We start from the raw sequence: 21,697 nt of genomic DNA, 5'->3' as shown, positions 1-21,697 counted from the left end.
CACGGTGTAAAATATTAATAAAATAAATATTCTTCGGTAGCAATAACAAAGTATAACATAAATTATTCTGTAGCAATTACACAAAAGTGTCCAATTAAACACATTCACTTACCGAAAATCGGGGGCATCTACTGTGGAAAATGGATGCAAGCCTTTAACCACAAACTGAGTCACTGCTCGGTGACATTCGCCTATCCTGGCCTGAAAGGAGACGCTACCGGTAGACGGCAGCGAGAACTGCCAGCATCTGAGCCAGACTCTGTCTGTCTCTCTCATCATGGTCACCTAAATGCAAAGTAATGGCAGGTTTTGTAATAAGGCAGATCGCGCGAACATAATATGCACTGTTAGTTGATTATTTACCTGCCGCATTAACGGGAGAGGACGTGCAAACGTTAACGCTGCTGCTGGGTTGAGATTCACTAGTCCGGATCAGAATTAAAAACACAACATTCATTTAAGGTTATCTTGTTGTTTCCTCCCTTTAATGAAATATCTACTTTGCAAGTTGCCCTGTTGTCATCCGTTCTCGTAAATTATAACCAAACTTTGAGCGTTTGTGCTGCTTAGGCACCGTGTTTCCTGCCAGGTAAATGACGCTACGCAACGTGGTGACGTCATTCGAGGCTACTGGAATCGATAGGGGAATTGTGTGCAAAAATGGCAAACAATTCAATTTAATTGAAAGAGTAGGGACCCGGTCACTAATCATGAGGAACAGGTGGTTGGTTAGCGCAGATGTGTTCGGCCAGAGGCAAGAACCCATGATGAGTCCCGCTCTCGAACACAGAGACAAACAAACAAGCCAAGAAGGACTGAAAGACCATGACAAACTTAGGTTACTCATATTGGTTTGCTTGTGATCGTTTGCAATAACATTAGTTCTTACTTCTTGGCTAATGCTAACTGAATGCTCAGTCAATGTAACTGGTCAGTTGCACCAACAGTGTTACAATGGTGTCGGAACACCAACACAGGGATATCAGATCGTGCACCTTCCTTAAACTGTTTTTTTAAAGATACAAAACTGCCTATTGTTCCTGTTAGAGGATGGGATTTTTAAACGATTTTGTGATATTCAGAGTATTGTAATAACATACTGTATATTGTGATTTATCAGCTTTTTTAATGGCAAATTTATTTTGCAGCAAAATGAGATTGTCAAGCATATCAACACTGCTACTAAAACCTGCCATATATGTTGCCAGGAGTCAGTCTGCTATCAGTCTGATATCTGTCTGCAATTAAATGGGGTCAAGTTGGCAATTACATGCAATGTGTTTCAGATAATACAGCAATTAGCTGTGATAAATCACCAAATGTTGCTTAAATGTTGCTGTCTGCATAGACAGAAGTTCACATTTAATTATTACCAGCTAGCAGTCAGTTAGGTTAAGGTCTGCGACTAGTGCTCATTGACAAAACCTCATTCAGACTGTTGATTGTTGCCAATCTGTCTGGATTTATAAATTAGACTGTAGTTATTTGCAAACCTTCAACAATTCGATTGCAGTCATATTGCCATGCAAAATACTGCGATACTATGCTGTATCAATTTTTTTCCTTGCAGACTTTTTCATAATCATTATGTCAGCGTTGTCTCTTTGATATTTGATATCAAAGACATGCGACCTAATCCAAAATGGGTTAAAGTTTTAAATTCTTGAATTCAAATTCACTACATCACCAGCTGTTAGTACACTTAGAACAATAGTCTAAATTATTCATGTTTTATAATGCTGCAAATCTTAACAACAGTAAGGTTTGTAAATGCAAGTTTCACAAGTAAAGTTTGTGTGGTCTGCTGAAATATGATGAAGTTGGCTTCATTGGTTCGTTGGTTCTTGTCCTCATATACTGTGTTGTAGTATTTATTAGTTATGAAATATTCCCGGTCAGTTGGTTCAAGTAAATGAAGACAATCCATTGAACTAAACACAAAAACAAAATGCCAGCAGAACCACAGAACTTGGTAGATCGGGGCAGTGCTCCAGTTCAGCCTCCACTCATGAAACTTTAAATGCCACTGAATGCCATGGTGATTCGGTCGGACAAAAATGGTATCTTTAAATAACATTAAAAAGAAATCTAATGCTGCAGCAAAGATGAACTGTAATTGTGATATCATGTAGCTATTTATAATTCAGAGCTGGGGCTGTGATATTAACTTAAGAGTGAACCCTTTGCATTTAAATGACATATTTGCAGGGGAAGTTTTGCATGTAGGTGCTCTTGCAGATAGTAAATGAACAGTGATGGGAATCAGTCAGCTGCACCGTGGACCATGTGTGCATGCGTCTTCCTTTCCTCTCATTCAGCTGTTTTAAAACGACACCTCCCCCCTCCTTCCCAAACCCTGCTCCCGCTCCGAGTGCAGTCATTTCTAGTGCAGAGAAATGTCCCTGGTGACACAGAGGGATGACGCAGGCTCTCTCTTCTTTCTGTTTCACCTCTCCCCCCCACTAACATCATCTTTTTCCTCTTTTGACTCGCTCTCCCATGCTTTTTTTTTTTTGCTCTGGCGCTCCCTCTTTCTCCATTTCCTCTCACTGTCTCCCTTTCCTCCTCCCTCTCCTCCTCCCTCTCTCTCGTTCTGGCTCTCTCTCTCTCTCTCTCTCTCTCTCTCTCTCGCTGCTCCGGCACTGCAGTGCTGATTGTGATTGCACAGACACTCACACACACACACACACACACACACTCATTCACGCACGCACACACACAGAAGCGTAGCTGAGAGGCAAGGACTGCAGCAGCATGCACCAACCACGGCTGAGCTGTTCAGGGACTTGAGGAAGGAGAAGTGAGGAGAGAAAATAGTGGACTATCTCACACCAGCCTGCATGTGCATCTTTGCAGCGGTAGGAACGATGCATTTCAAGAGCGGACACCTTATGTTATCCGGCCTCCTCTGCACTGCCTCTGCATCCCATTCACCCTGCTCCTCCCACTCCAACTCTTCCTCCTCCTTGTGTCTACAGCATCATTAGACAGGACTACAGATTGACCGGGACTGGCGAGTGGTGGATGGTCAGGTTTTGCCCCGGCTGAAGGATTCTGCTATGCTACACACACATCACTGATGGTTGGATTGTAACTGACATTTGGAGCTAGACGATAACACACGACCTGCGAGGAATCTTGGATGTGCGTGTCATTCTTTACCAGTGTTGTAATTGGCGCATTTCTTCTTTTTAGCCGGTTGTTTTTGCCATCTCTGAGACTGGCTAGCAGGCACTGCAGCATCAGGACCGCAACACCATGAATTGGTAGGGCATGAGGACCCAGGGGCAACCCGAAGGAAGGGCTTGAGTGTTTCCATTGCTACCATTGCTGCTGAGGTGCTTATCTTGATTTTTTTTCCCAGAAAAGTGTGCCTGGTGGGGGCTGGGGTGGGTGGTGACAGCACAGGTACCTAGGCCCCTGCAGAGCAGAGCGGGTGGCTCTTGCGTAGAGGAGGTAGGCAGGACGTCCTGTGGAAAAGGGGGGAAGAAGGGCTGGCTCGAGCATTGGGCTCCTGATAGTGGCTATTTTTGTCTCCTCTAGTTCAGTGATTGGGACAGCGGGTGGAAGAGAAGATGCTTATGGCCCGAGACACAGCGCGGGATGAAGCTCAAAAGCTACACAGGAAGTGGCTGAAGCACCAGGCCTTTATGGCAGAACTGGCCCGCAATAAAGAATGGCTGGCCAAGATAGAACAGGTGAGTGGAGGTGATCGAGGGCTGTTTGTGGAAAAGTGGGGGAGGGATGGGGAGGTCAAAGAGGCAGAGCACGTGAGCCAAAGAGAGCACGTGACAAAGAAACGGTGTTGATGGTGGGTGTGGTGGCAATAAAATCGAATAAGTGAAAGTGGGTGACATGTCATCACTCAGCTTGGGGACATCCTGAATTACAGTGTCAAGGTTACATTGCTACAGTAGCTGTGCTGTTTTCAGATTCACAGGTGGTGTGATCCCTGTGGTTCTTTTGCCTCTTGATGCAGACATTTGACCAGCCTGCTCAGTTATGGAGGTTACAGTGATTCATTCAGAGGACATTTAAACATGTGCAGCAGTTATGGACACACATGCAGAAAGTGCAGACACTGTAACTTGCTTGTATGTACTAATTTTATGTGACACAAGTGATATAGGGTCAGTTCACATCATTTTTTTTGTTCTGCTTTCCCATAATGCTTTGCTTTCCTGAAATCCTGACAGAGCAACATCCCATCCATACACAATGTTTTTCAGCTTAGATGGGCTCTAGGCCTGCATTGAAATCTGCTGGTTTAAATCACCGGTACATTATATGTGACATTTTAAATGTTAGTAGTAAATACGAAAAAAGTTTGAATAAATTGTAGTTTTGCACATATTTTGGATACAGTTTTTGTCTTGAGCACAGTATAACATTGTTTGATACCTAAATTATTTTATTGACTCTGACTCCATATGCACTGTGCATGTGTAGTGATGTCATTTAATGCATTCAGATTGATGACGATCCACAAACACTGTGAACTGGTTGAATCAGGCAGTAGTTTGTCCCTCAAGCATCATATGAACATTAGCAAAATGTCATCCAGAAACTACTGCAGTCTTCTAAGGGCTCCATTTTAAGTACTTTAATCACTATTTTTTCCATATTCTGAAAAAAAGGAAGGTTAATGAGCGGATTTCTCATTTCCTATCATACAAAAACCATCATTACTTTGTCTCTTATTGTGTAACGGGTGTTCTGGCAGCAATGTTTTTGACTATTTGATGTCCACAGCAGATGAGTTGCTTCTATCAGATTATGTGAATATATTCATCTGCAGTAGAAATAAATAAATAAGAGAAATTCAGACATTTACATTTCAATATGTTTAAGTCATTCATTTTTATTGAATGCATAAAGAAATTAATTGCTTTTAAATTATTAGAGCTTTTTTGTAGGATATATTGAATTATTAGATATTCATAGGGTGACAGTGTAACCAATTGTAAGCACAACCCTTGCAGACAAATCTTACAATGGTATAATGAGGAAATCCTCATTAGCCATCTTGGTTGTCCATGTGTGAAATGCATTTTAAGGTTCATTGTGCTATAGTCTAGACCCTCAGACTGAGACAGACACCTTAGCGTAGTTCAATAACAATGCAAACTAACAAAAACATAGTAGGACTTACATTTCTAGTAATCAGGCTTTTTGGAGATGTTGTTGATGCTGTGGACCAGGGATAGTTGGAGAATCCAAGCAGCCACACTCACTTGTGTTCTCATTAGGGTTATGTACTGTGGTGTAGAAGTGCAGGACACAATTTTTCCTGATCTTACCAGTTGAGCAGTGAACTACTGTAAAAATGTATTTCTACAAAAAGACTCAATTAATGTCACAACACAACTCAAACGACCTAATGTTGTCAAATAGATACAACTTAGGAGTCGTTGTGGTATCTCTTTATTAGAAAGAAATTTGGTTAACAGATTACAAGACAGACGTTGGCAGCTACAGCTTAACTGAGATCTCCCCATAGAAACCCTGTGTTGGACCTTTTGCTCTGTCAAATCTGTTTTGACCTTCACATTTACCTTTTTGGTTTGTATATTGTTCTGCCAAAACTGTACATTCAAGCTTGACTTAGTGGGTTTAACTCAGTGTCTCTAGCTAATAGTGAATGGTTCCAGCTTCTGAACTGCAAACACCTTTCTGCCACACATCTCAATCTTTGAATTCAGGTGTTTTCAGTCCCATTTCCACAGCTGGAAGCACTTTGGCGACAGTGGGAAGGAAAAACTCTCTTTTAACAGGAAGAAACCTCCGGCTGAACCAGGCTCAGGGAGGGGCGGGGCCTTCTGCCACGAGCGGTTGCGGTGAGAGAAGGAAATTAGGAACCACATTTAATAACTCAGCCACAGAGCAGCAGACCATGAAGTTGCCAACTCTTTGCTGACTCAGAGCCCCAAATTGGTGCTGGCGTTAACATCAACACAAAAACTGTGTGCCGAGAGTTTCTATGGCAGAGCAGCACCTGTAGGTGTAATCCATAGGTACACACACAACAATTATTTGTATTTGTTGTATTTGTGCAGAAAACTTTGTAAACCTGTTAAAATTTAATGTCTCCTTTAATAACAATATTTGTCATATTTGGTGATATCTAGTACACATAGTTTTGATAACTAGGGTAGGTCTTTTAATCAATCTTTATGTATTCAAATGTGTTATTTATTAGTGTAATGTCATTTGGCAGCTACACTGATAAATGATACAATAATAACACAATATATGTGTTCTGGTACTGCAGTAACTAGAATACAAATATTGTTTTAAAAACAGCACTGAGGCAGTTAAAGGATTAGCCTGGACATGTCTCAGGACCTGCCACTGCAATGTTTTTGTTCATTTTTGCTTTCATGAGCTGCTTTACACAAGCTGGAGGTAGAACATAAAGTGAGACAGTTAAAACATACAGTAAAATCTTGAACCATTTTTGATCAGCTTACATTGCAGTTAAATTATATATTTTGTCCACCACTGGGATAGAAAACTGTTACATTAGAATGAAGGAATACACTTGGTGTTCTGCCAACAGAGTTTATATAAGGATGGATATAATTATTAAGGCACAAGCACTGGTATACAATGTCCCTTTTTGAAGTCTTAATTTTAGCATTTTGGCTGTTGCCATCTTGTTTCTGTTGGAGCCAACAAGGGGCCATATTTGGATGAGAGGCATACACGAACATTTGGTCTTCTTACTTGTATCTTTTATAAGACTAGTTTTTTGTACCGTTGAGCTTATTTTTGCTGTTAAGTTGAGTGTTTTTAACATAAGACTCAAAGGGGGTTGACTCATCTTTGGAGTTGGCTTCAAGTGGTTATTTGAAGAACTGCAGTTTATTAGCCTTGTAGATTGTTGCTTGGTTTTGCCTGTAATGTGAATCCACTTTTACCTCTAAAATGAAAACAGAATGAAATAGGATACTGCTTTTCTTCCAAATCAGTGCATTTGTTTTTAACCTTTCGTGCCAAACAGCAGAAAAACTGAAAGGACTGACACAGAGCGCAGAAGATGGCTACTCCATAAAAACTGTCTAACATGTGCTAACTGCCTTGATTTCCTGTGTTCCCGACAGTGACAGTTTAATCTACCTCTTAATCTACCCCAATGCTATCTTTGTCATTACCTGAGAGACACAGAAAAAAGATGTTGCTGTGCTGGGACCGGAGAACTCTGCATCCTTTTGGAAGGGTTCCTGTATCAGGCCTTACCTCTGTTCTCTCACATTACTTAATCAGCAGAGCCACAAAGATCCATGTCGGTTCATATATGTGGAGGAACTGTGGGTGTTTCTCTCTTACAGTGGGTGGAATCCTAGCTGACCTTGTGCTTTGCCTTCCTGTGGGCTCAGGGGTTAGTGGATTGTAAACAAACGCTGTGGAAGTAACAAGCTGGAGAACATAGATCACTGAACGGACACAAATTAGGTAACTAAAAATGGATACCTAACAAATTGGTTATCTGTGTTTTGCTCAAGGTTGGTACCCAGTATATTTTTGCAGTGAGTTGAGATGAACATAGATTTGTTTATATGTCATATTCACAGACAGTGGACATTGATAATATACAAGTATTTCCAGCAGCTCCCCTTTTTAACAATTGAGATCTAACAGGGGAAAAAACACTTGGACAAAACTGCTTCAGACATCTTAACATACATGATGGATCAATTTCATGTGCCTGCTTTACATTCAAGCTCCTTGGATTGTTTAATCCAACATGGCGTGCTCAGACACAATGCTGTTTTTATTAGTACGGCAAGTCAGAAGAACCAATAGTGTCCTTATCCTGTCTGTGGCTACTATTTTCAGGTATTGTGCACCTGTTGGGAACTGGATTCAGTGACAGATTACAGATTTTTAATGATACATGATGAAACACTGTTTCCCACTGTGTGGACAGTAAGGTTTCTGACTGTAACAGGGGTATAAGCTACTATTCATCATTCATTGGTACACTGAAAAAAATCCATGTTGGATTTATTTAATTCAATAGTGGACATTGGTTGCACACAACTGTTTTGCTTTGGCAGAAACTTAAACAACTGAGTTAAATCAACACAACTTATTCATATTCAATAAACCTGTGCATTTTGTGTTGATAAAACACAATTGAAACATGTTTAGATGAAGTAAGGTGAGCTCTTGGAATATTTTAATCCTTCGTAATTTTGACATTTTATCTCAACACTATTCAATAACTTTTAACCCAGTACTACTTGGTCACTCAAATACTACATGTTGTCTTCATATTACATAATGTTCAACAAAGTTTAGAGTCTGGTTAACATGAATGGATCTATTGAACAACTATCATCCTTCTATCTTTATCTGGGTTGCAGGAGGGGCTGGGGCATAACCCAGAAGTGATAGGGTAAGGGGCAGAGTACACCCTGGACAGCTTACCAGTCTATCACATAGAGACAAACAACCATTTGCACTTATATTCACAGGTAACTTAGAATCCAATTAACCTAACCCTAATTCTAACAACTGCATGACTTTTAACTGTGGGAGGAAACCAGAACACCCAGAGAGAAACCAATGCAAACTAGCCAGATTGTGGATTTGAACCCAGGCCTTTCTTCCTGTGAGGCAACAGCGCTAACCACCATGCCACCTGCTGCTTTAAAAAAAAAAGCAGGAAAGCTATGATTTCAAGGCTTGATGCAGAATTTTCTGTACATTTTTGTCCTTGACAGGTTAAACCACAATAAATAGCAATAGCATACACGTGGTGTGTGTGTAGTTGTCTGCCTCTTATAACTCCAGTGATTTTCCTGCAGTTTGAAATCTCTTGCGATCTTGTGAATTTCTTACTAGATTATATCATGTTATCTCAACAAGAACAAATTAAGTTGTTGAATTTCATACAGATCCTACATGATTTAATTACATTCAAGACAGAAACATGAAATTTTTGTGTTCAATTTACAAGGTAGACTTTTTTAATGTAACAGCCACCCAAGAGGCGCCTTCCTCAAACCACGATCCAAAGCGCGTGAGACTGAAATCCTGTGCGGTGTCGTGAGATTTAACATTGCTATATTATTGACTTACTTCACTCGAACATGATATGGACAATTTAATCTACCCTCTCTGCATATCATGTAGTTTCTACACTATATAGTTACACTTAACTTTAAAGCATGAGGCAATTGTGTTAAATACACGCAAGATGCTTACATAAATCCAAGAGATGGCCAATCCCTTTTTTTCAGTGTAGGATCAGTTTAATGCTCATTTTGAGTCAAAGTTGTTGATAATAAGAACATTTAAGTACTTTGCTTGACATTGTCAATACTCAACAACAAAAATCATAATTTAAAGAGCAGGTTCAACAGGAGTTTTGTGGAGATCATGGGAAATACTGTTTTTTGTTTGGACCATCCATTAATTAATTCCGGGGTTATATAAATAAATTTGGAATAATTTCATGAAGAGTTGGCTTTTTAACCTTAGCATAGATATTGTTATCTTATTTTGTTACTTACTTAACATATAAAGTAGTGGTGCTGATATATCATTGTGGCAGTGGCATGTGACTTTACAGAATGGCAAGCAGAGACAACTTGCACCAGCTCCCAAACAGACAAAAACATCTTCCACAACAATTTAAGTTGGATCAGATTCAAGCATACCATTTGTGCTGCCTGCCTTTCTGCAGTCCTTCCTCGCTGAAGAATTGTAAAGTGTTATTACTTATCTAGACAAATAAATATCTAGTATTTTATTAAAAATTGTACCCTATTGGCTGACAGCGACAATGGGTGGAAGAATTGCCTTCGATGCTTGTTGCCTCCTGGGAGCACGAGGCAGGTCTGGGCCCGCGCTGGAGAGTCGGCGCAGTGGCAGGATGGCTGCTGTGTTGCCTGGGATTACTCCTTATCCCCTACCCAACCCTGTTGCTGGTCACGTGCTCTATGTTGCGTGTGTTAGGTCGGGGGGCGGGTTCATTCCACTGCAGGGTAACCTGCCACTGCATGTGGCGAATAAAATTTGAACTTGAACTTTTCAAACAATCTATTTAGGAAAAGAAGCAATAAAAGATCATGACAACACCTCAGCAGTGTCGGGGAGTAACGGAATACATGTACTGGCATTACGTATTTAAAAGACAAAATATGAGTAACTGTATTCCATTACAGTTACTTTGTTGAAATAATAGATTACATTCTTTTCCTGTTTCACATGTTAGGCTGTGCCCTCTCTATTATTGGTAATTACACACTGGTGGAAACCCAAACAAAACACTAATAATAATAAGAGGCTCGAATGTCTGTGTTTCAATCTCGTGGCCCATGTCACCTCGACTTGCGTCCTGCATAATGACGTGAATAAATAATGTTTAAAATTATTATTCAAAAAACTATTTAATATGAAGGCAATATGAGCAGAGTGTTACAGGCATAGCCCTATACCCGTTATGTGCAACAAAAAAAAAGGAGAGTTGAAAAATACGAGTTGGGAGCTGGAAGCATGTAAATATAATAATAACCACTGCAGCCAAAAAGAGAGCCTGACGAGCCCAGCTGTAAGTAAGTCGTTAAGACTCGACTGTTGGCTGTGTTCGTGTTTTCCTCCGAAACAATAAGTTCAGTTGGAGCAGCCTTTCAACACCTCTCTCTGTCTCTTGCTAGCAAAGTTGACACAGACAACAAAGTAAAGCTCGTTTTCGGTTACGACACAAAACCCGACGTATTAGCCAGAGGTCCCTTTACTATGGTTCGGAGCCGCGGACCTGTTTTATATTTGCACGGAGTAGTTTTCTATACGAGATCACTGCAAAACGTGCAGCCTTACCTAATGTCCACCGTACTGTTACTCATTTATATTAAGATTTAAACTCTAGTTGGTATTGGTATGGAGAGTAACCTTCAGTAATAGTAATAAATCACACAGCAATAGTACATTCATGTAGTTGTAAAAAAAGCATGATAATATTAAGTAATCCAAAGTATTCAGAATACGTTACTCTCATTGAGTAATGTAATGGTATACTGTTACAAAATACATTTTGGGGCATGTATTCTGTAATCTGTAGTGGAATACATTTTAAAAGTAACCTTCCCAACACTGCACCTCCGTACACATAAAACTGTGTTATTGGAAAACTGTGCATAAAATATCAAAAGTAAAAATAATTATTCTGCAGAAAAATGCTCCCCATCAGTGTTAAATGGAATACTGCTGCACATTTTAACTATTAATTAATTTGATATTTTTTAACTATGTTATATTCGTAATCATCATCAGCATATCAACATATGCGTACTGGTGGTGGTCAGAGGGCCCGGTGGCGCCAGTGTCCGGCAGCCTCGCCTCTGTCAGTGCGCCCCAGGGCAGCTGTGGCTACAATGTAGCTTGCCATCACCAGTGTGTGAATGTGTGTGTGAATGTGTGTGTGAATGTGGGTGATGACTGAATGTAGTGTAAAGCGCTTTGGGGTCCTTAGGGACTGAGTAAAGCGCTATACAAATGCAGGCCATTTACCATTCACCATATCCTGTAAATCGTTTTTGTGGTTGGACCATATATCTCTAAAAAAGTTGTTAATTAGCTCAGAAGCAGATGATTTAAAAATAAAAGTGCATTAATATATATTAATAACAAAAGAAAATCTGCTAATTAACAAGCTCGAGCAGTTTGTGACATGGTTTACTGTCAATATCTACAGGTGGATTAAAAATGAAGGTGGAGTGTTGGCAAAACAGCTGGTTAACCACTTTACATTCAGTCAAGTGATTTCTCATAGATGTTAATCTGAAAGTGCTGCTGTGCCTGCACTGATTACCTTGCCCGTTTTTAGACCAGATACCTTCCCCTCTTCATTATCATCAGAAGTGTCTTAGCTAATGTACTAAAGGAATTGCTAATCTCAGTCTTTACACGTGTTGGTCAAAGTGGTTAGCAAGAAGAAACTCATCTGTTACGATGCTAAGTAACAGAAGCTTGTTTACTTGCTAATGCTAGTTCTGTTTCAGCAAAAAAGTGCTGGTCATAGCTGATTTCAGAGCAGTGGAAACAGAGCCAGTGGCAGCTTCCAACTCATGATGATCTCCCATCAGTTTACCATGAAAGACTAGAGGTTTATCCAAAGTGCATCCGCAAACCACCAGAAAAGAGTTCATCTTACCCAGCTCATGTCACTGTTAAGGAGACTGACATGCCTGTGAAACAGAGACAGCCGCAGTTTCCTATGAGCACAACACAAGCCAAGTGCCGAGCTTTCCAACTGCACCCATGAGATGGCAGTAATGTAAAGAATGGATCTAAACAGGACAGAAGTTTTATGAAAGCACTGCCTGAGGAGAAAGGAGAGACTGCAATACTTTCTTTTTAAATAATGTCTAATTTTAGATTTGACAAGTAAATACTGCTTGCCTTGATTGCCCTGAAGGACGGCTGCAGACCAAGAAACATTTTATCCAAATCAAGAGTTAAACAATATTTCATACGGATTTATTTAATAGCACAGTGTTCAATAACCAAATGTCAAGACTGTTTACTGACAGCTAGGCGGTCAAGTAGGTCTCGTGCTGTACTACAATTTCGCCTCTGTCAGTGCGCCCCAGGGTGGCTGTGGCTACAATGTAGCTGCCATCACCAGTGTGTGAATGTGTGCGTGAATGGGTGGATGACTGGATATGTAAAGCGCTTTGGGGTCCTTAGGGACTAGTAAAAGCGCTATATAAATACAGGCCATTTACCATTTACTACAATTTCAATTTTTAACTGGGTGCCTATTGTGCTTTTCAGTAGAAACTGTGTGGCCAAAATGTTTCTGTCACTGCTAAAAACACCTGTTACCACTGAGTAACATGGTATCTTTGACAGTTTTGGTTATCTAGCTCTGTGCGATAGTTATACGAGGCCCTCCCACAGTGACAGCCTAGCACAGAAGCAGCAAGTCTAGAAATTAAGCTAAGGTGTAATTTAAAAAAGAAAAAGACAAAACAAAACAACAAACACATGTCCTCTATTGGTCACAAGTTATTTTTGTCATCCTCCATCTGTTTTTACTGTTCTTGAATGTAGCAACAGAGTCCCTTCCAGCTTGTAAAGTTTTTTTGGCAAGCTAGGATCACCCAACATCCTGTTTGGCCTTATACTTTTGTAAATATGCAAATATTAGATTTTCATTTTTCACAGATGTTTGTGTGTTGATGTCGTGAACTGTCACATTCTGTCTTCTGTTTGCTCAATGATATTTGAAAAAATTATATGCTTCCCAGCACTGTTACATTCTAGTATTTACTTTAGTATAGTCTTCATTAGCCTTAACACAACTTCAGATTTACTGCTATCTTAGCATTATGTCACTTTTTTAATGAATTCATTCAGTTTTTTTTAATCACATTTCAGTTTGACAGGTTCAACATAGCCATGCTTCTTGTTTCTGTAGCTGACTCAACAAAAACCTCAAAACCCAGTCAGAGATGACTGGGATCACATTGGTGGTTATCAATATTCCTTGTTAAGCTAGGCTTCAGACTCTGCTAACTTAATCTATTTATTTTACTACTCATTGTGCACTCAGTTCTGCTGTTTTAGGGCTCTACAAACTATAAACGTGCTACAGATAATTATCAAAAACTACTAAGTCCATTGAGAATAACACTGTTACATGGCATAATGGAGAAGATTTGGAATAGCATAAATTTTTGGTTACTGACTGAATATTCTTACTAATAAACAGCCTCCTAAAATCCATCCATTTACATATTGTTTTTTTGGGCTACATGGGAGCTTCCTTAGGGATTATTAAAGTATTAATATTATTCTTAAAGTATTCTGATTCTGACTGAGCCTAAATGAGCCTTGACAGGTCACCAGTGTATATTTCAGACAGACACACACTCACAATCTGCTAAATCTAAAGACCCAGTGTAAACCAATTAAGAATCATCAGTTACCTTCAAAAGCTTGTCTGAACTGCATGAGGAGCCAGACTACTTGGAGAGAACCTGTGCAGGCAAAAGGGAGAACTTACAAACTCCATGCAGAAGACACACCGAGTCAAACAGGCGGTTTAAACCAGGAAGCTGGTTTAAAACTTTCTTTTATCAGTTGCATTTCAACCAAAGTAAAACACTCTTGGCTTACAGAGTTTGCACCGCATGGTATTATTCAGTGGTATTACCAACATACACCTCGATGAATGTATTAAATATACTCTCTCAGGAAAGAATATTTATTTTTCTTAGAACATATTTCCAGGATAAAAGTAGGTGCAAATGTGGTACTTATAGATTATTTTAAATTGAAACTCTGAATGGAAATCAGGGATTTTCCAGATGAGGTTGTGTTTTAAGCATAAGCTAATGAAAGCTCATCAAACTCACTGTATTGATTGGTTATTTTATGTGATAAAAAGCCTACCAACAGGCACTAATTCATTTTCTGGCTTCTGTTCTGTTTGCTCGCTATTTGTAAAATAGATTTGAGAGGCATGTATAATCTTGTGTCAACCCTACAGGCTCTTTACACTTTTATATCTGTACTACACTGGTTCATTTGATCCCAGTCAAAGGCTTGCACATGCAGGGAGCCGGTTTGGCCCTGTGGGTGAGCTGAGGACCATATGCCACACAAATGGAGTGCAGCGGCCTGGGTTCGGGTTTAACGCGTGGCCCTTTTCTGCATGTCTTCCCCTTGTTTATCTCCCTGTTTTCCCACCTGGTCAACATGACCAAGCTTTCTTTGCTTTACCTGATTCACAAAACGTAAAAGTGGCTCAAAGCCATGCTTTTAAACCAGGCTGGCTGCCTCAGGATTTGCGCACTGTCACATATACAGTAAGTGGGCATTTGACATGTCATTTCACTCATCCTTTGCACAGAATGGACAGATTGAATGTTGTCTGCTGCACTGAGTGAAATCGTTAGAGAAATCGATGAGAAAGTTGAATAAAGAACATAAAAAATAAAATGGCAAAAGGCGATAAGAGTTTTGTGCCTGCAATTACATCAGTTAGTGATGTTGCAAAAGAACCATTAATCTTCTCAATTATTGAGTTAATATATTTATTTTATGACTTGTGACTGCTGTTCACCAGTCCTTTACAGATCTGAAACTTGAAACATATTTAGACATTTAGGACATTCAGTCCATTCCTCTGTGGCATTTTCCTGTCTGTTGCCAGATTAAGGTGAAACTAATATTATTTATGTTCTTTGTCACAAGTAACCTACTAATAGACTAGTTAGCTACACTACAGGAAGCAGATTAGAGTTGTACATTAAGAAAACATACAGTTTGCATGTTGTAAAATTGCCGCATGGCTTTCTTCCTCCTCAGGTATGAAGCATATGAACCGACAGAAAACAGCAAAAATCCTGAACATAACCAGCTCCAGACGAGGTTGTGTGTTCAGCACAACTTACTATGGTGATCTTGCTAGATTAAAAGAAATCACATATATGGCAAAGACAATTCTGGCTTTAGGGTCAACCTGAGCCAGTAACGTGTTCTTTTAGTACATCCATCAAACTGCTTTGTGTTAGCAACTCTAACTCGAGCTCACTTATTCTTATTATACACCTTTTTAGTTTGTATGGATACACATGTTCTATACATGCACAGCAGATTGCTTTCCAAAGGAAGACATGATCTTCTTTGCCCAATATTTGGACAAATTATTGCACATTTTTCTGTGTATTTGTGCTAACACAAACATTCAGATTAACTCAATCATTCTTCATATTGTATTCTCTAGCCAGATTTCTCCATATGGAAACACCACTAGCCCCTTTAACTAAGTAATCATCCAAGTCTTGACCTTTTTTCTAATTGTTTACCTATTTTAGAGGTCAAGGGCGTCAAATTCAATTTTACAAATGGCAACAGTGGAAAGTGAAAATCACATTAAAGCCCATCTCAGCCTTGCCTCTCAAAGTTTATCTCAAAAGCCACTGAGCCATCAATGTGATGTATTCATTTCTAACCTTGTCCATCCTGGTCACTCACAGTGAAAATCTTAACATCTTCCACTCTGCCACCTCCAGTCTTTTAGTCAGTGCCACCATCTCCAAACCATACATCAGAGGAAGTCACACTGCCATCTTGTACCACATTAAAGGCTCAGCATATATCATTTCTTAATACATGTCCCATATGCTTATATAAGACTGAATAAAACTACTTAAGGGGCATTTACCCCGCCCCTCCCTGAGCCTGGTTCTGTCGGAGGTTTCTTCCTGTTAAAATGGAGTTTTTCCTTCGCACTGTTGCCAAAGTGCTTGCTCATAGGGGGTCATATGATTGTTGCTTTTCTCTCTGTATGTGTTATTGTAGGGTCTACCTTACAATATAAAGTGATTTGAGGCAACTGTTGTTGTGATTTGGTGCTATAGAAATAAAACTGAATTGAATTGAATAGTGATGATTTGCCACACTATTAACAGTTAATAATGTAATCTCAAATTAAGCGCTTGAATTCAATGAATTGCTGGAATTCACTGAATTTAAGCGCTTGTAGGGTCTACCTTGAGGTGACTGTTGAACAGAATAACAAATCTTTGTTTTTGTTCTCGCATATGTTTCTTCTAGTCTTATATAATCTGTTTTACTGGTCTGAACATGACATGTGGACTCTTCAGTGGGTAAACTGGCCAAAATTCATGCACTTTTTAACCACAATTGTACAATAAGTAATTTTTTAAAGATTCATTAGCGGCAGGTGTTCAGCAGATAATAGTCCAAGTTGCAGAGCAGAAGAGTGTATTCACACCTACAGTGCATCGATCTGTGTGGTGTGAATACACTGTTGTTTTTGCAAGTGGAATGAAACAAGCTCTTTAATCCCACCCACTTTTGAATTATGCTGCATCAGCTTTAAATGGAAGCCTGCAGAATTTGGCAACACAATGCTGCCATAATGGCGTGATTTATTTGTGGTAGCCATTAAAATATGGTACTATGTCAGCTACGATGGCCTCCAAAAATTCCCTTCACAGATACCCTTTGGATCTGACTGTGCCTGGGCTGTATGCACCATAAACCTTTGATTCTTTCTCTTCTCGATTCCCTTCTTCCTTTAGTCTGCCTTTTCTCATCTCCTTTGTCCACCCCCTCTCTGATTTCTTCTCCTTCTGCCTCACTCTGTGTGTCAGTAAAGCCAAGAGAAAAGAGAGTGAGAAAGACCTGCTTTCTGCTGGCTCTGCATTATGAGAGGGAGAGCGAGGGATGTGAGCGAGTGAGCGCTAGCAGCAGTTTAGCAGACTGTGCCAAAAGAAGGAATGCAGCACTGCATTATGAAAGCCATAGGATATAGGTCCAACTCTGTGAAAGATAAATGAGAGAAGCAGGATTTAGAAGATGCACCCCACCATACACATGGCTGATGTGATAATAGGACGGAAGTAAATAAGCAATGCATCATCCAGAGCAAGCCAGAACAGGACGTTTCCTTAAAAAGTGCAGCATTTTCTGGTGCTTCAAATCACGAAGGAGTACCTTGTCATAGAAGGAAAACGCCTCCTACTCCCCTAAGTCTCAGTGTAGTTGGAGACTGGTAATTATCTATTCTAGGGAAGAACTGACACAAAGGGAAGCACCACAAGCTTTGATCTCATCAAATCTCCTCATCCACATCATGTCATGAACAGAGCTCAAAGATTTAGGGGAGAGAAGAGGAGTATGAGCGAAGGGCAGAACGGGGGTTTATCAGACTTGCCATATACCATTTTTAGGTCAGCCCAAGGCCAAACTTTGCTCCGTACACCTGCCTCTCTGCAAGCGGGGGGCTGCAGCCTTGGCGTGGAGCTCTGTCGTGCTGAGCTATTTTGGGGACAAAACCAAATTTAGCCACTCACTTTCTATCTGTTGTTCTCCCAGCTCCTTCCTGAAATACAAGAATGCATACAGACTTGGGAAAAGGATCTATAGGTTTGTGGCTTAGTGTGTTTATTCAATTCAAAATATTCATTTGGTGAAATGAATCAATAAAAGGTTCATGAAAAAAATGCTTTCAAAAGGAAAGTTGATTTACGGTACATGTCAAGTCTTAAAAAGTGGTGGACAGGCGACTGAGGCGACTGTTGTCGTGATTTGGTGACGTATAAATAAAATTGAACTGAATTGAATTGACAGTTGTTTGCAGCATCGTGCAACTTATAGGTTTCTAGTAGCAAGCAAGGCGATCTGTAGGAGCCTTCCATTGAAGCAAAGCCTGACATTAAAGGAGTGCAAGAGCGAGAAGCAACAAAATCACTCAGCCAGGAAGTGACAGTGCCACACATAATGTCATTTTAATAAAGCAATTTCACGACTATGCACCATTCTCTAAAAACCTACCCTAACACTTGCACTTTCTTTCTGCAGGAAGGTCAGGAGCTGATCCAGGAGAAACCTGAGCTCCGTTCAGTGGTGCAGCAGAAGCTGGAGGAGATTAGGGAGTGCTGGTCTGACCTGGAGACCACGACCAAGGCCAAGGCCCGCCAGCTCTTTGAAAATAACAAACCCGAGCCGGCAGTGAAGAGCTACTCAGACCTCGACAATCAGCTCTCCCACCTGGAGCAGCAGCCCCCCCAGCTGGAACAGGCGCACCACCTGCCAACCTTCAATGAACAGCTCCAGAAATTTCAGGCAAGTCCCAAGGCCCTCCTCTTGGTCTGAACATGTCTCTTAAACCAGCGCAACATAAAATTCAACCAAATGTTTTTAACATATCAAGAAAGCTGTAATTAATTATTATTGGTTAACACCACCTTGGATGTAGGTGCATATTTCCACTGAAGTGTGGAGCCTTCTTGTATAGTTTGGCTTAAATTGCAACATTTTTCTGTATAGTTGAAAATTTTCAATAAATAGCCCACAGCGGCCCTTGTAGTGGCCTGCTCTCAAACATGGGGTTCAGAGGCATTCAAAAATGCACCTGTTATATAACCCTGAAATGTTCTGTTAGGGAAACAGCTGACATGCTGTGTTTGTCCATCCTTCATATGGTTGTAACATGACCTTTCCTTTCTATCCGGTGAAGGCTATGGAGTCTCAGATAGGGGACTTTTACAAGGATGTGGGAGAGCTTGGAAGCTTGCAGGGGCTCTGCCTACCCCAGCGAGGGCTGATGGCAGGTGACAAGGAGGTCGGCGAGCAGTCAGGCGAAGTGGAGACCCGTATAGTCCGCCTCATCGAGCCCCTGAAGGAGCGACGCCGCATCCTGCTGGCTTCCAAAGAGATGCATCAAGTCGCCCAGGACCTGGAAGATGAGATAGTGAGTCCCTCCTCTTCTTGTTTCATATATTTTGTCTTAAATTTAAACACTGCTTATAAAATGTGCCAGTATGGTTGTTACAATATCATCACACATAATTGCTTTTTCATATTCAGAATTTGCAAAGTAAATATATCATGTCTTTGCCATCGCTTCCGTGTTTGGTCTACGTTTGATCGTAAACATGCCTTCTGAAATATTTAATAACCCCACTGTGGTTGTTTGGCAGCTGTGGATTCAGGAGAGGCTTCCTTTAGCTACTTGTAAGGATTATGGAAACAACCTCCAGAGCGTACAGCAGTATATCAAAAAGAACCAGGTAAGTCAGGGATGACTTTTGGCCATGGTCAGCTGAAATGTAATCCACATTCTGATAAGACTGAGAACTTTCTCATCGGTTCTGTAGGCAATCCAGAGGGAGCTGACAGGGCGGCGGGCTCGTATTGAGGAGGTTCTTGATCGGGCAGCAATCATTGCTTCACTGAGAACTCCTGAGGTGGAATTTGTACGTGAGGGGGCGGGACATGTACGCCAGCTGTGGGAGGTGCTGCAGCTGGAGACGGAGAGGAGGTCTGTGTTGCTGGAAGCTGCGCTACAGGCTCAGCAGTACTACAGCGAAGCAGCTAAAGTGGAATCCTGGCTGTCAGGACAGAAGCTCAACCTGGCCAGCGAAGAAAAAGGCACAGTATGTACCCCTGTAATATTCACACTGCTCTTTACTGCCATAGGTTATCATCAAAGTGATCATGGTGTTTTATTTTTCAGGATGAGGCGAGCACGCTACAACTTCTGAAGACCCACCTGGCTCTGGAGCAAACCGTGGAGACATATGCAGAGACCGTAGGCATGTTATCTCAGCAATGCCAACATCTACTAGAACTAGGACACCCAGACAGGTGTGCCATAATCCCTGCAGATTATCCTAAATTTGTTTTGCACATTCTAAGTACTAAAGTTTAATGGAAAATTGCTTTGAAATTGTAATTGTATTCCTTTGATTTGTTTTAACTTTCAACAGTGAGCAGATCACCAAGCAGCAGTCCCACATAGACCGCCTCTATGTGTCTCTGAAGGACATGGTGGAACACAGAAAGATGAAGCTGGAACAGCAGTACTGGCTGTACCAGCTCAACAAGGAAGTAGAGGAGTTAGAGAAGTGGATCACTGAGCGTGAAGCAGTAGCCAGTTCCACTGAGCTAGGCCAGGACCTCGAGGATGTCACGGTCAGTATATCTACAAGGTTTTAGCATCTAGTCAAACAACAGGAACACGTGAGGTGTTCTAGTCTCAGTCAATTCTGAGCCCAAACTGTGAACCGTGGCAAGGAAATTTCACGACTGCACAGGTGGCATCCTAATACAGTGCCACACCATTCTTTCTCAAATGTTTGTAGAAGCATGCTGCATGCCTGGTTGCTTAATCTTATACACCTGTGGCCATGACAGTTATTGGAACACCAGAATTCAATGATTTGGATGGATGGGTGAATACTTATATAGTGTATACCATAAAGGAGACAGACATATATTGTGTTTCAACTTTGATCTCTCTTGGCTGACTACAACATGTTTGTTCCACCAACAGCCATGGCCATAGCTAGGATCATGTGCTTGAATTGGGAGGGGTAAGAAAGCAAACTCAGTGGACTTCAATCTGCAATATACTGACATCTTGTGGTGAAAACTTTACACCGTGTAACTTTTTTTTTTGAGATTGGAAAATTAATGAGCACAACAGCACCACCCACCTGTTTTTCATGTGTTCTTTCTGTCTGGGACAGCTGATCAGAGAAAAGTTGTCTTAAATGGGGTGAACTGCAGGGGGGCACCGTGGCCTGCAAGCATTCACTGGAAGTGGTGCAATTTGGTCCAGTTTTAATCAGCTGCTCAGTCACTAAACAGATTTATTTAACAAACATCTTTTGCATTGATAGGATACACCTGACTTTCCTCTAACGTGCATTGGAGACATTTTTGACGAGGAACTTATTTGTCAGGACAGGAGAAAGCATTCTGTATTTGCAGGGTGGAAATCATCCACTGTGTTAAATTACATTACATTTATGAGAATAAAGAATGTTGCGTTGTTTATTTGCGTTTCAGGTCCTTCAGGAGAGGTTCACCAAGTTTGCATCAGAAACCAACAGCATTGGCCAGCAGCGCATGGAGCAAGTGAACAAAATGGTGAACGAGATGATAGACTGTGGCCACTCAGACGCGGCCACTATTGCTGAGTGGAAAGACGGACTGAACGAGTCGTGGGCTGACCTGCTGGAGCTGATGGAGACCCGCAGACAAATGCTAGCAGCATCGCACCAGCTGCACAAGTTTTTCACCGACTGCAAGGAGGTATGGTCACATCCGATATCAGACAGTGACTCAGGTGTGCCCTGTTCTTCCTCAACATTACAGGTAGACTGTCTGGGCGTGAGTTGCAGCTTCTATTTTTAAAGCA

At 40.9% G+C, this 21,697-nt stretch overlaps 1 protein-coding gene across 4 annotated transcripts in view; it reads left to right on the top strand.

Moving 5' to 3' along the window:
• The first annotated feature begins 2,654 nt into the window (after positions 1 to 2,654).
• sptbn4a (spectrin, beta, non-erythrocytic 4a) overlaps positions 2,655 to 21,697 on the top strand; it is a 31,837-nt gene continuing 12,794 nt past the window's right edge. For 2 of the 4 annotated variants that reach the window (XM_014337991.2, XM_005935984.3), the window contains exons 1-8: positions 2,655 to 3,698; positions 18,352 to 18,615; positions 19,010 to 19,243; positions 19,473 to 19,562; positions 19,650 to 19,928; positions 20,009 to 20,139; positions 20,262 to 20,466; positions 21,346 to 21,591. In XM_014337991.2, coding sequence (XP_014193477.1) covers positions 3,576 to 3,698; positions 18,352 to 18,615; positions 19,010 to 19,243; positions 19,473 to 19,562; positions 19,650 to 19,928; positions 20,009 to 20,139; positions 20,262 to 20,466; positions 21,346 to 21,591 — 1,572 coding nt within the window. In that variant the 5' untranslated portion in view covers positions 2,655 to 3,575. The remainder of the gene's footprint in view (positions 3,699 to 18,351; positions 18,616 to 19,009; positions 19,244 to 19,472; positions 19,563 to 19,649; positions 19,929 to 20,008; positions 20,140 to 20,261; positions 20,467 to 21,345; positions 21,592 to 21,697) is intronic. The other 2 variants (XM_005935983.3, XM_005935982.3) reach the window with 2 other exon arrangements.

The sequence above is a fragment of the Haplochromis burtoni genome, unplaced genomic scaffold, assembly GCF_018398535.1.
Source record: "Haplochromis burtoni strain Fernald_Lab_line unplaced genomic scaffold, NCSU_Asbu1 Contig_24, whole genome shotgun sequence".
Taxonomy (NCBI): domain Eukaryota; kingdom Metazoa; phylum Chordata; class Actinopteri; order Cichliformes; family Cichlidae; genus Haplochromis; species Haplochromis burtoni.
Note: the sequence above shows the minus strand (reverse complement) of the source record. Positions and strands in the feature narration are given on the sequence as shown.